Here is a 13824-nt window from a genome sequence, read left to right on the forward strand (position 1 = left end):
GCTGCAAGAGCTTCCTGCTGGTGATGTAACAAATCTGTGATTGTTGTCGATTTCTGCTCTTGGTGTGAATAATACTAGAATACACAGCTGTTTGAAATTTAAGCCACTTGTATATGATTAAATTTACGGGGAGTGATTTATTTCTGCAGAATTTGGATAGCTCTTCAACATAATAACCACACCTTTCAATAACAAGGAAAATACAGGACTCTGGGTTTTAGAGGCTTTAGGTTGTACCCTTCAGTCTGTATGGAGGGTTTAATTATTGGGATTGAGACTTACTGACCAGTAGCACTGGGTTGGGCAACACTGGGTTGGGCCCCTCTTTTTCCTTCAAAACTGCCTAAATTCTTTGTGGCACAGTTGCTGAAAATTTGTCAGTTGTAAATCTACAATGCAAACCTCTTGTTCCACCGCATCCTAAAGGTGCTCTGTTGGATTGAGATCTGGTGACTGTAGAGGCCATTTGAGCACAGTGAACTCATTATCATGTTCAAGAAACCAGTTAAAGAAGATTTGAGCTTTTTTGACATGGTTTGTTATTCTGCTTGAAGCAGTCACTATCAGAAGATGGGTAAACTTTGGTCCTAAAAAGATGAAAATGGTCCGCAACAATACTCATGCAAGATGTGGTGTTTAATTGATTCAGTTGGTTGTCCATTTTTCCCTCAGTTTCCTGCTCTTAGCTGACAGGAATGGCTTATATTGTGCTCTTCAGCTGCTGTAGCTCATTTACTTTAAGGTTCAGCATGAACTTATGGGTTCAGAAGTACTCTTCTGAATACCTAAATCAACTTTCTTCTCCATTTTTATGCTAGCTTTGAACTTCAGCAGGTTGTCTCAACATGTCTAAATGCACTGAGTTGCTACCATGTGAATAGCTGATTAGGTAAATATGTTAATGAGCACTTAAACAACTGTACCTAAGAACTGGTGCCAACAAGTGTCACACCACATTGCTTATATTATTTTGAAGCCTGATAAATGCAGGTTTATTTGCTTTTTTCCATTAAATATCCCGTTGCATTTTGTGTTGTTGAATTCTACTTGTTTGAGTGTCTTACATATTTTTAGGCTGTTTTAAATGTTTGCTCATCCAAATATATCAAACAAGTCGACAGTTTACATGGGATGTTGGGATATTTCTTTACATGATTGACTTCAAGTCTACAGGGAGTGCAGAATTATTAGGCAAATGAGAATTTTGTCCACTTAAGATAAGATAAGATAAGATAGAACTTTATTAATCCCTCGGGTGGGTTCCTCTGGGAAATTCGACTTCCAAAAAGCACAGCAACGACCGAAGTTACAGTTACAGAATTGTTATATATATATATATACACACACACACACACACACACACACACACACACACACACACACACACACACACACACACACACATATATAAATACAGAGACAAATATAAATAAAATATACAAAGGGGATAAATAGAATAAATAGGAATAAAAAATAAAAATACAAGTGAATTGCACATTTCAAGTATTGAGTCTATTGCACTGTTGACTATTTACAAAAAGTATTGCACAAGGTATTGCACAGTGAGGTGAAGAGGCACTACAGCTTAGTTGTTCCCCCCTCCTTTGTCCTCCTGTTTCCCCTCCCTCTCCCCTCCAGAGAGGAGTTAAACAGTTTGATGGCGTGTGGGACAAAGGAGTTTTTAAGTCTGTTAGTTCTTGTCTTGGGGAGAAGCAACCTGTCACTGAACAGACTCTTCTGATTGTTTATGGCCGTGTGCAGAGGATGCCCAGCATTGTTCATAATGTCCATCAGTTTCTTTAATGTCCTTTTCTCTGCCACTTCATCCTCTTCATGCATGTTGTCTTACTCCAAGCTTTATAGGCTCGAAAGCCTACTACCAATTAAGCATATTAGGTGATGTGCATCTATGTAATGAGAAGGGGTGTGGTCTAATGACATCAACACCCTATATCAGGTGTGCATAATTATTAGGCAACGTCCGTTCCTTTGGCAAAATGGGTCAAAAGAAGGACTTGACAGGCTCAGAAAAGTCAAAAATAGTGAGATATCTTGCAGAGGGATGCAGCAGTCTCAAAATTGCAAAGCTTCTGAAGCGTGATCATCGAACAATCAAGCGTTTCATTCAAAATAGTCAACAGGGTCGCAAGAAGCGTGTGGAAAAACCAAGGCGCCAAATAACTGCCCATGAACTGAGAAAAGTCAAGCGTGCAGCTGCCAAGATGCCACTTGCCACCAGTTTGGCCATATTTCAGAGCTGCAACATCACAAGGTGTGCAATACTCAGAGACATGGCCAAGGTAAGAAAGGCTGAAAGACGACCACCACTGAAAAAGACACACAAGCTGAAACGTCAAGACTGGGCCAAGAAATATCTCAAGACTGGTTTTTCTAAGGTTTTATGGACTGATGAAATGAGAGTGAGTCTTGATGGGCCAGATGGATGGGCCCGTGGCTGGATTGGTAAAGGGCAGAGAGCTCCAGTCCGACTCAGACGCCAGCAAGGTGGAGGTGGAGTACTGGTTTGGGCTGGTATCATCAAAGATGAGCTTGTGGGGCCTTTTCGGATTGAGGATGGAGTCAAGCTCAACTCCCAGTCCTACTGCCAGTTTCTGGAAGACACCTTCTTCAAGCAGTGGTACAGGAAGAAGTCTGCATCCTTCAAGAAAAACATGATTTTCATGCAGGACAATGCTCCATCACACGCGTCCAAGTACTCCACAGCGTGGCTGGCAAGAAAGGGTATAAAAGAAGAAAAACTAATGACATGGCCTCCTTGTTCACCTGATCTGAACCCCATTGAGAACCTGTGGTCCATCATCAAATGTGAGATTTACAAGGAGGGAAAACAGTACACCTCTCTGAACAGTGTCTGGGAGGCTGTGGTTGCTGCTGCACGCAATGTTGATGGTGAACAGATCAAAACACTGACAGAATCCATGGATGGCAGGCTTTTGAGTGTCCTTGCAAAGAAAGGTGGCTATATTGGTCGCTGATTTGTTTTTGTTTTGTTTTTGAATGTCAGAAATGTATATTTGTGAATGTGGAGATGTTATATTGGTGTCACTGGTAAAAATAAATAATTGAAATGGGTATTTATTTGTTTTTTGTTAAGTTGCCTAATAATTATGCACAGTAATAGTCACCTGCACACACAGATATCCCCCTAAAATAGCTAAAAGTAAAAACAAACTAAAAACTACTTCCAAAAACATTCAGCTTTGATATTAATGAGTTTTTTGGGTTCATTGAGAACATGGTTGTTGTTCAATAATAACATTATTCCTCAAAAATACAACTTGCCTAATAATTCTGCACTCCCTGTATAAGGCTTAACTACTATTTTGTTTTAATCACACTTACAATAGTAAACATTTTTGCAAAACCGGTTTGACTTTCAAAGGTTTTTCAAGGTAGGCTTGAATCCAAATGTGCAGAGACAGACATTAAGAACATATGCTGTGTTTTTGTTGGTGTATTTTTGGATGAACTGTTTTCTGTCCAGTTTGACTTATTCTATTTTGTTCCTGTCTTTTTTTTTTTTTAAGACATGTTCAGTGTATTCATATTTTTTTCCCCAGACAACATCAATTTGCAGTGATTTACTTTCTTTTCCATCTAAAGTTTGGACAGACTGCAGAACTTTGAGTGCTCTGTTTGAGTTTTTCATGGCCTCGCCATAGTAAACACCACATTTTATGGTCTTTTTTTGGACACTGAATCAGTAAATAAAGACAAGCCTAAATCAGTGACATGAAACACCTGATTTTCCTTTTCCATTTTGTTGCATCCCTTGCTATAAAAATCACTGGCCTCAGATTACTGTATGACTCTGTTTGGGGGCAGTGTAAATCCCTGGGATTTTTACATTTGCTCATCCCCAACCCATTCATTCCTTCCTACCGCACACAGCTCTTGGGATTAAACGGATTGAGAAGGGGGCAGGGAGTCCTGTGGGTGCTGGCTCTTTTAGCTCTTGCTTTGAGGATGATGGTCAGCTGCTGTTATGTAAGCCAAGTGGATTTCAAATGCATGGTTGGGCCACTCTCCTCTGCGGTGCATTATTTCTTTGTGCTCCACTAACCGGGTAGCCCACGCACACTATGCAACACGCATGCAAGTGCTGATGCATAGTAGCCTAAACTGTCCCGGACTCTTACGCATTGCAGAATTCTTCCCACTGTGAAGGGCACAGTGAAGGGCACAATTTTCATTAGTTCACCTAAAAATTTGTTTGCAGACAGAACCTTATGAGCTTATACGTTTAACCGCCACTCATATCATTCAGACAATGCAGACAAAACTAAGCACTTGCTACATAACCTTGCCATATCATATCCATTGGATGCTTTTACAGGTAATGATGACTGTGTTCCACCGTGTGTGAAATCCCAGTTACCCAGGCAGATTTGTAGCAGAGCTGTCACACTGGCAAAAAAAAATATGAATAGAGGACAAACCAAACTACATCATTTACAGGCCAATGCAGTGTCCTGAAACAAACTGGTCATTTGAGAGGGTTAGAGGCTAAGACTGCAGCAAACAAAGTTACTGTTTAAAGCCATTTATAACTGTAACACATGATGGCCAAAGGAAAGAAGAAAACACCCCCAATAAACCAGAATTGTAGTAAAACGAGCATCGGTAAGTACACTGAACACAGGGCTAATGCAAAAACGCCGTCAGTATCAGATTTTATTTTGCATATGAATAATTTCCAATATCCATGCATACAGTATAATGAGCACATAATGTGGCAGAGACAGAGAGAGAGCGAGAGATATTGTCTTTACTAAAGAATATATTCCACCTAATGTAATGGACGGTACTGTAGGTTACACTAACACAGCAGCAAGCCACACTGCTTGCACTCAGTTAGTGTTACAGTGTCACGAATGAGGTTATTAAAATTGGTTAACTCCATTTACAAACTTGCGAGTATCTTTTCAACCGAGATTTGTAGAAATCTTATTTTAGTGGCCTCATAAAATGTTCTTTTTGTTCTTTTGAAACCGGAACCTGATATATTGTGTATTTACATGGCATTTCATACAAAATAAATACTTATATATTTAATGATACATTTATATCATCATTGTAAACATGAAAACAAAACAGACATCATATATTGTTTTGTACTACAGGGACTGCAGAGTCAAACAAAAGTGCTTGATCAGAGACAAAGATGTTACGCACCCCTGTTCTTGCTGTGATTGTTCAGAGATCAGATAGCACCGTATGACTCCCGACAGAAGCTGTTTGTGGTTTATATTTGGTATTTTTCTTACTCAGCTTTTTTTCCTTTTCTTCCTCATACTCTCAGTATATTGGTTTTATGTCTCTGAGTTCTGTTTCAGACAGAGTCCACTTTGACCTGGTTGTTGTTGGTCATGAGCGGTGACGGTTTACTCTTGAGCCGCTCCCCTGCGTCATTCGAGCTGTCCTGGAAGAAGATGCGAGCCGTGCACACTGACACTACAATACGCTTGTACTCGCGCCGGAAGTTCTGGTTCAGCACGCCATACACAATGGCATTAAGGCAGCTGTTAAAGTAGGCCATGAAGTAGCTGGCCACGAACAACCACTCAGGGATGAGGGGAATCACAACCTCCGGTTTGATCGCTACAGCCAGTCCGATGAAGTTTAGCGGTGCCCAGCACACAGCAAAGAGCACAAACACCACAAACATGGTAACAAAGTTCCTAACGTCATGTGGCGTCAACTTGGGTCGATTGTCTGGCTTGACCCGTCTCCTTACCTGTATGACCAATATCCAAATGCGCAGGTAGCAGTAGGTGACAATCATGATGGGTAAAATGAAGTGGAAGAAGACCACGGCGATGGTGTACGCGGAGCTAGCCGACTGAACAAATGTGCAGGAATAAACCCGCGGGTCGTACTGAAGCGAGCCCACAAACAGGTTGGGCACGATGGCAACAACAGTCAGCGCCCAGATTAACAACACATAGCAGACAGAGTTTTTGTCGCTGTACAGTTTATCGTATTTGAGGCTGTGGCAGATATAACAGTATCGGTTGATGGCGATGCCGGTGATGTTGAAGATGGAGCCGATGACGCTGACACCCATGAGGAAGCCGCTGATTTGGCAGTGGACGTAACCCAGGTTCCAGCCATTGTGGAAGATGGAGGTGAGGACCAGAGGGTATGGGTAGATGGCCACCACAAGGTCTGCCACTGCCAGGCTCACCACAAAGATGTTCCCTATCGAAAACACAAACAGCAGAGACATGGATGACCAACTGAGAACAGACTCAACATTCAATTAAAGGAGACATGGAGTCATTATATCCAGAGACTGCCAAATGTTCCTCGCTTTAACATGTTTAGTTTTCCCCACCTTTCTGGGAGTCTTGTGACTTATTATGAAGAAAGAAACGAGTACAGAACAAATATGACGGCATGAAAACCGCATCATTGATAAAGTATTGTTGATGTCACCCCTGTGGACTTTGGATTGGATCATTTAAGACATGGATAAAGCTCTGCTGCTAATTCCCATCTTTCCCCTGAGTCAGAATCTTTTAAATTGAGCAAGAACACAGAATTACAATTTGTATAAATATCACTGAGAAGATCTTCTATGTGATCATCTGACACAAGATGCAAGGCTCCTCATTTCTTACAGCATTAAAGGCAAAATCTGCCCAGTGGAAATGACAATCCTTTTGAAAATCTGAACCCATTGCGTGTTGGCTATGATAGCTGGCCTTAATTAAAATAGATGTAATCAAATGTGCTAAAACAAAGAAGACCCCCCACTAACACAATACTTTAGAGACATCCATTTGTTTCTCTTGCAATTTTGTAACTTAAGCCAGAGGAAAAGTGCCTCAAGGCTGGATGTTGAGAGGGAATCCATCTGTAGTTTGGTATTGTATGTGTGCATATGCACATGTGCGCTTGTGTGAATGCATAAACACAGTAGTAGTTTCCCTCGATGATTTGGCATGTGGGAACATCAGCGTACATTCAGCTGTTACCTTTTGATGTTAGTGAATAATGAAAATAATGCATATTTCTAATTGTCAGGAAGGACTCTACAGTGCGCATGGAAGGTAAGCATGATCTAAAGTGGGGATTATAAAGATACAGTCTGCAGGAAACACCCAGCCACCAAAGGACCAAGTCTGTCCCACTGGATGACTTTGAGAATGTCAAAATTGCAAAGAATAGGGCATAATTTTGCATCAGGAAGAATTGAGGAAGTTGGTATGAATCGATGTTGCCATGAGAGTGGTTGTTTAAAATTGTATCATTCTATGTAGGCCCTGAACAGTTGATTGCACTGTAACTTAAGAAAACACCAGTAAAACACCTATGGTATGAATTTTTAAATCCTAGGTGACCTCCTTCTCGAGTACCGCATTCACGAGCTTGCCCACGCCGCCCGCCTGGTGAGGTGACAACAATATCAGTTTTTTACAGCTAAGGGGTGAAAAAACAGCAATGTGAATAAAACACAGCGGAAGGAGAAAAAAATAACATCTCCCAAAACACAACGGAAGTGTATTTTGGGAGACATTAACGTGACAGAACAGCTGTGAGAGGATTGCACAGGAAGACACACTTAAAACAAGGAGCATTCATCGCTTTTGTGAGGAAGAGAAAGATACTAGGTAATTATATGAATCACATGATTCTGTAGATACATGTTTGCTATTAGCTATGCAGCTGTTATGTTGTGACTTGTGCAGCTGTTCCATCACGTTATTGTCTCCGTAAAAACACTTCCATCCTCTTTTGTGAAATCTTTCTCCTCATTCTGTTGAGCTGTATATCATTTCTATTGTGTTTTGTGTGCTTTTGAAGCATTTTTTTAATTGCTAGTGGTTCTTTTGTAAGGTGAAGTGTATTTGACCTCTCAGGGCCACCTCATATATATCTTAGTTTCGGAGCATCTGTGGTTCCAGTGGTAGAGAGGGTCATCTATGAATCGAAATGTGATCCCCACTTCATACACAGAATTGTATTACCAGAGGCTGAAGGATGCTGGGCATGATACTGAACCCCAAGTTGCCCCTGATACATTCATCAGAGAGTGTGTGTGTCCACCTGGGTCTGGGTGCAGTTCCCCCTCCAGGGGCAAGGGTACCTAGACCCGGTTCGTAGAGTACGCTTGGGGAGTGTGATCGTGTGTACAGCGTCTCTTTATGTCTGTCTCCACCTTGGTTGAGTGTGGAGTAAGTGCATATGAGAGCATGAGGGTGGGAATGGATGTTTGTGTCTGTGTGTGCCTGTATGTCTGTGTCTATATGTCAGGTTGGGTATCAGATGCCACCTCTCTGGGGACATCTCAGGCCCTCCAAGGTTTGGAGGCCTATCTCCCCCTACCACCACTTCCCCTGCCAGTGGTGGACCCCCTCAGACATCGGTGCGTTGGTGGTTCTTTGTGTCCGGGGATGGGCGTCCAGGTACACACCGGCTCACTCCTTGGCGGCCGCTTATCGGGGCCTGGAGCCTGGGGCTCGCTCGGGCCACTTCGGAGGTGGGGTGCCCCCGGCCTCTCGGCCTGGGGCTCGGTCACTCAGGCACAGCTGGCTGCCGGCGGAGCTCACGGGCGCGTCACTGCAACTCCCCCTGGCTTCTGCTCTGCGGCTGCTGAATGAGCCCTCATCTGGGACTCTCCTCAGCTCTTTCCGGGACAGTGGCGCGGCTGCCCCTCTGTTGGTCTTCCTTGGTCTCTTGTGTTCTGGGGGCCTCTGGATGTCTGGAGTCTTGATCTCCTCCATACCTGCTTCATGCCTTGGTGGACGGGGCTGTGGCCCCCCCACACCCTCTAGCAGATTATTACATGAAGGAACCTTTTAAAAACAAGCGCGTCCATGCTCACAGGTGTACACACGGGTGATCACACCCACAAACTACACCCTTTTTGGCTCCTACCTCAAAGCACACTGTGTTCTGTTGATCTTATGTGCTGGACATTAATGTTTAATATTTAATATTTACTGTCATATTCCCATATATCATTGTGATGTTGTTTATTCTATTACTCTTGTTCTCTTCTGCTTGCTTTCTTTTTTCTTTCTCAGCAGGTGATCCAGGTGAATGATATATGCATTTTTTTTTCTCTGCCCGTTCTGTTGGTTTTTGTCTTTTGCCCTTCTCCCCCGTCTCTCTTCTCAGCTGTTTCTCTTTCCCTCTTTCTTTCTCCCCTTCTTTCCCCCAGTCAAGTCTGTCCCGTATTCAAGTGAAAATAAAATAAACAATAAAAGTTGAATCAAATGGACCATTATGGCAAGGCTGGGATGGTCAATTTGGTAAAGTAAATCTGTTGGGCATCTTTCTTTGTCTTTAGACAACAATTCTGATGGCAAAAGAGCCAAACGGGACAGGCAAAAAAAAAAAAAAAAAAAAGAGAGTGTGTGTGTGAGAGACATATATAAAAAAACGTATACAGATAAAATCGCTGTATGTGTGACTGGGGGAAAGAGAATTAATGCAAAGTGCTCTGAGTGCTCAAAATTAACTATAAAGTGCTACCAGCCCATTTCCTATTAGGAAAGTTGTATGGCAAGTCAGTACCGATGGCCTGTCATACCACACCAAAGTAAAGTCTTTAAACCCAGCAGTATTACAGTTTTTTACAGACGCTAGGACACATTTCTCAATACTTAAGTCACTTTTGCAAAACTCTTCACACATTTCTCCTAACTGACCCTCAGCCTGGCAAAGCAGTTCATTTCACATTCAAAATGCACTACAACTACCAAAACACTTCATTCAGGTCTCAAATGAACACATTCCTCCAGAACACTAGCAAAGGTTGACAGCCGACAAACACACTTTGTCACCCACAAAACAATGACCTAAAAAACACTAACAACATGTAGCATTACACAGTGTTTTCCTGTGTAAAACAAGGACACATCTCTGTTTATAATTTCAATATATGTTACTGGAATGAATCAGACATCATGTATTTATGTTTATGTATTTTTATTTTTTTGCACTAAGTAATCCCAAAATACAAGAATTTGTATACACACCATCCACTGATACACATACAATAGTAATGCTAATCTACTCGGTCTTCTCCATTTGGCCACAGGTTCTCATCCACATCACATCTTATGTCATCTAGGGCAACACACCTAGGAAAGAATCTTCTGGCATGCCAGAATTGAAGGAGTTGAAAAATTGAAGGAGTAACAACTGTGTAGATGTTCATCCACAATGAGAATCAGCTGTGGCTGGTTAAACTGCATTGTTAGATTTAAAATATGTTTCAATAAAATATTGCCGTTGGATTTTGCTGTCTTTTCAAGTTTTGCATTGTGTTATTGTTTTGACCATGAGTTTAACAGTTTTGAAAACAGTATGTAAGCACATGCAAAATGTCCTGTACGTACAAAGCTTTTTGGCAGTTGTTGTGTCTGAGTGAGAAGATAATTCATGAAATTTGAGAGATGTAGTCATTGAATTCATTTTGAGCCAAGACAATGATAACTGGTCCTCAGTTTAGCCCACATAGACTTCTGTTGTGCTCACTGTGTGAGGAGTTTTGCAAACGTGACCTAAGTATTGGGAAATGTGTCCTAGCGTCTGTAAAAAACTGTAAAAGGAAGGGAAACATTTGGAGGTGTATATGGCCCATGAACTAAAATAAGTTTGAAACCCCTGATCAGCAGACTGGGTAGTAATCAATGGGATGCAAATGCTTTCTTTGCCCCAGAAATGACGAGAAAATGATATACCCTGTTAAAGAGGGACACACTTTTGCAAAATGACAGCTGACAGAAAATTACTGTAATTCTCAGCCTCTTTCCAATGATGAGCAAAAGAGACAAAAGCATAAATATTTGATGACACCTTGCAGGAACACACTCACTTGTGTGTGCAGGCACACAGCTCTGGACTTTGGCTTGAACCCCCTGTGATGACGATGTTGGAGGACCCTAAGATCAAGCCACATGGCATTCTCCCTAGCTTTCACTCGGCTCAGTGGAATGTGTTCTGCTTATGAACATAGGACAAGCCCGGATTTGCAGATGTATTGACAGCTTGTCACAAATGATAAGACGGATTCTATGTCGCAGAGAAGCTAAGGTGCATCACATGTATCTCTGCAATCACTGCAGTGCGCAAAGCAATTAAATGTTTGCACAGACTTCTGTGCAGCCAGTTACAGACACAAACCTGTAAACCTGTAGACAGACCTGTCAGTCTCACCTAAGCATTAGAAGCACATTGGTGCTCAGTGGCACTGTTATCTCCGATAAACCATGCTATTCTACTGCCAGGAATCGCATGTGGCTATTAATTAAGTTTGTCCTTTTGTATGTCTCATTGGGCTGCCCTCTATACGGAATTAAATGCACCTGCTGTTGTCACAAGATCCCACGGCTGCAAGAGAGCTTTACTATATATGTACGTGTGTGGTGCGCTTTTTGTTCATCTATCTTTGTGAGGACCTTGAGAAACAAAGTTTTTTTTCCTTTTTTTCCCCACAGGCACCTGTAGACTTTCGTGTAGTATTTTTCTGTACGACAACATGCGTGAGTATGGTGAACAATATACAAATAGTTCATGATTAAAACCCTCCACATTGTACATTTAAGTAATCAAACAGTCCATAAGAGAAAATGTGTTTACCATTATTGGAACCAGGTTTAGCTAAAGGTCTGGTTAGACTGTTTTACAGAGTGACAAAGAGAGATGATCACAGTGATGGAATTAAATCCATCTGATTGTTTTTTTTGTTTTTTGTTTTTAACAGTGACAACTAATTTGCTTCGTACACAGTTGTGAACAAACGGCCCCACAACATCTTCCCTGTTTACTTAGACTTGTATTACCTGAGTTTTGACCTGTTCAACGAGTAAAAGAAGTATTTTGAACCAATTTCATGGTAACACAGGCAACAATTTTTGTTGAGAAGTTGCCACAAAAAAGTACAAATAAATAGCTATCACAAATACAAGCAGTTGCCAGAGTTTTGGCACAAGTAGCTAAAATTATTGAAGTCTAATTCACCTAAAAATTGATTTATAGAAATGTAGAATTAATCACGTAATGTTTTATAGAGTCCAGATTTGTATTATTATTAAACTTTATTGTGTTATATTGTCCAGTGTATCTATTGTTTTGTCTCTTTCATATGGTTCAACAGCATTTCACATTTCACTTCATCCACTAAACCAATAAAAAAAAGGTTATGCAAAACAAACAGCACTTTAGTGGCATTTTTTATATGTTTGTCACACTTAATGGTTTCAGATCATCAAACAAAAATATGAGACAAAGATAACAGAAGTAAACACAAAACCCAGTTTCTAAATGAAAGTGTTTATTACTAAGGGGGAAAAATCCAAACCTTCATGGCCCTATCTCAAAGAAATGGTTTCTTCTTTACACTTAACACATCCAGCACTCACTATTATTATCAATAGTCATGTTAATGTCCAATATTCACCCTCCCTTTAGCCATGTTTCAGCCTCCACCCACTCCTCAGGGAAATATGTGCCTTTTTAGCAGCTTAATGCTTCATAGTGCTCACCAGCTGGCAGCTAACTTTGTCTGTCTACCTCTCAGTGCCGGACAGGATAGCATGCAAATACCACAGAGTGTTAAATTGAACATAATCAGAACAGAAAGATAAAAAAAACAGAGAGAGATTGTAATTTTGTAGGTTGGCTAAAAAGTGACCCCTTTCACTTTTTTAAAAAACAGAACAAAAAACAAAACACTTGATCAGTTCCTATTTATTCCACTGAGTACAGCCTTGAAGTACAAACACATGAATGTGTGTCACAGCTAGCACTGTGTGTGTGTGTGTGTGTGTGTGTGTGTGTGTGTGTGTGTGTGTGTGTGGAAAAGGGTGCAGTTAGTAAAACTGTGTGTACTACCAAATGAAAACATGTTTCCACGTTCAGAGAAAGTGTAAAGACAACGTGCTAACCGTCAACTTTAGTGGCCTCCCCCTCTCTTCTACAGCTACTCTTTACTGTAACAACCCTGTTACAGGGTTTTAAAGTCAAGTCACTCAGTATTACAGTTTTTTCTGAATGCTTAAACCCTAACTGTGATTCCTGTAGCACAATCTCTAAAACTATTCAGACTTATAGCAAAACCACTCACTGAGTTTGCAAAACTAAAAGCACAAAAACTGCTTTGCACTCAGTTTGCAATTTTGTAACACACACTTTGCAAAGCTGTAGGCACAATTCACTGCACAACACTCAATTACCAAATTTCCAACACACTCCTAGCAAAAGTATACACATGTATGGCTATCATTAACACTAATTTGCCAACTGTCTGGCACACTTTCACATGTGAAAACTTTCTTAGATAATTAGTTCACTTTGCAATCAGCCTAAGCACTATAATACAGGTAAGCTGTGTGTGCGGAGTACAATGGAGGGAGCAGAAAGAGTGAGAAGTAGAGGAGGCCGAGGAAGAGGACGTGGAGGTGAAGAAGTAGGATGAAGAGGACGACAAGGACAAGGAGGAGGAAGAGGAAGACGAGGAGGGGGGAGAGGAAGATGAGGAGGGGGGAGAGGAAGGGTAGGAAGAGTAAGAAATAGAATTGCTGATGACATCAGAGCTACAATAGTGGACCATGTAATCAACCGTGGAATGACCCTGAGGGTAGCTGGCCAACGGGTCCAGCCTAACTCGAGCCGCTACACTGTAGCAAGTACCATAAGGACATCTTGAAATGAGAATCGTTGAGTACAGTCACTTCGCACAAAGATTTGTAGCACTGCCATATGCCAATGAGAAACACACCAGTACCATTGATGTAAAAATACTGAAATTGTTACTTTACAGAATTGCTAGATGACCAGATGCTGGGG

At 41.3% G+C, this 13824-nt stretch overlaps 1 protein-coding gene across 1 annotated transcript in view; it reads right to left on the reverse strand.

Moving 5' to 3' along the window:
• Nucleotides 1-1229: 1229 nt before the first annotated feature.
• The window catches only part of mtnr1aa (melatonin receptor 1A a), a 62191-nt gene continuing 49596 nt past the window's right edge, over nt 1230-13824 (reverse strand). The window contains exon 2 of the mRNA XM_086295289.1: nt 1230-6222. Coding sequence (XP_086151415.1) covers nt 5354-6222 — 869 coding nt within the window. The 3' untranslated portion in view covers nt 1230-5353. The remainder of the gene's footprint in view (nt 6223-13824) is intronic.

This window comes from Aulonocara sp. 'chitande type north' Nkhata Bay, linkage group LG6, assembly GCF_057382095.1.
Source record: "Aulonocara sp. 'chitande type north' Nkhata Bay isolate Kocher_YH1m ecotype deep benthic linkage group LG6, A_spYH_male_GT1.1, whole genome shotgun sequence".
Taxonomy (NCBI): domain Eukaryota; kingdom Metazoa; phylum Chordata; class Actinopteri; order Cichliformes; family Cichlidae; genus Aulonocara; species Aulonocara sp. 'chitande type north' Nkhata Bay.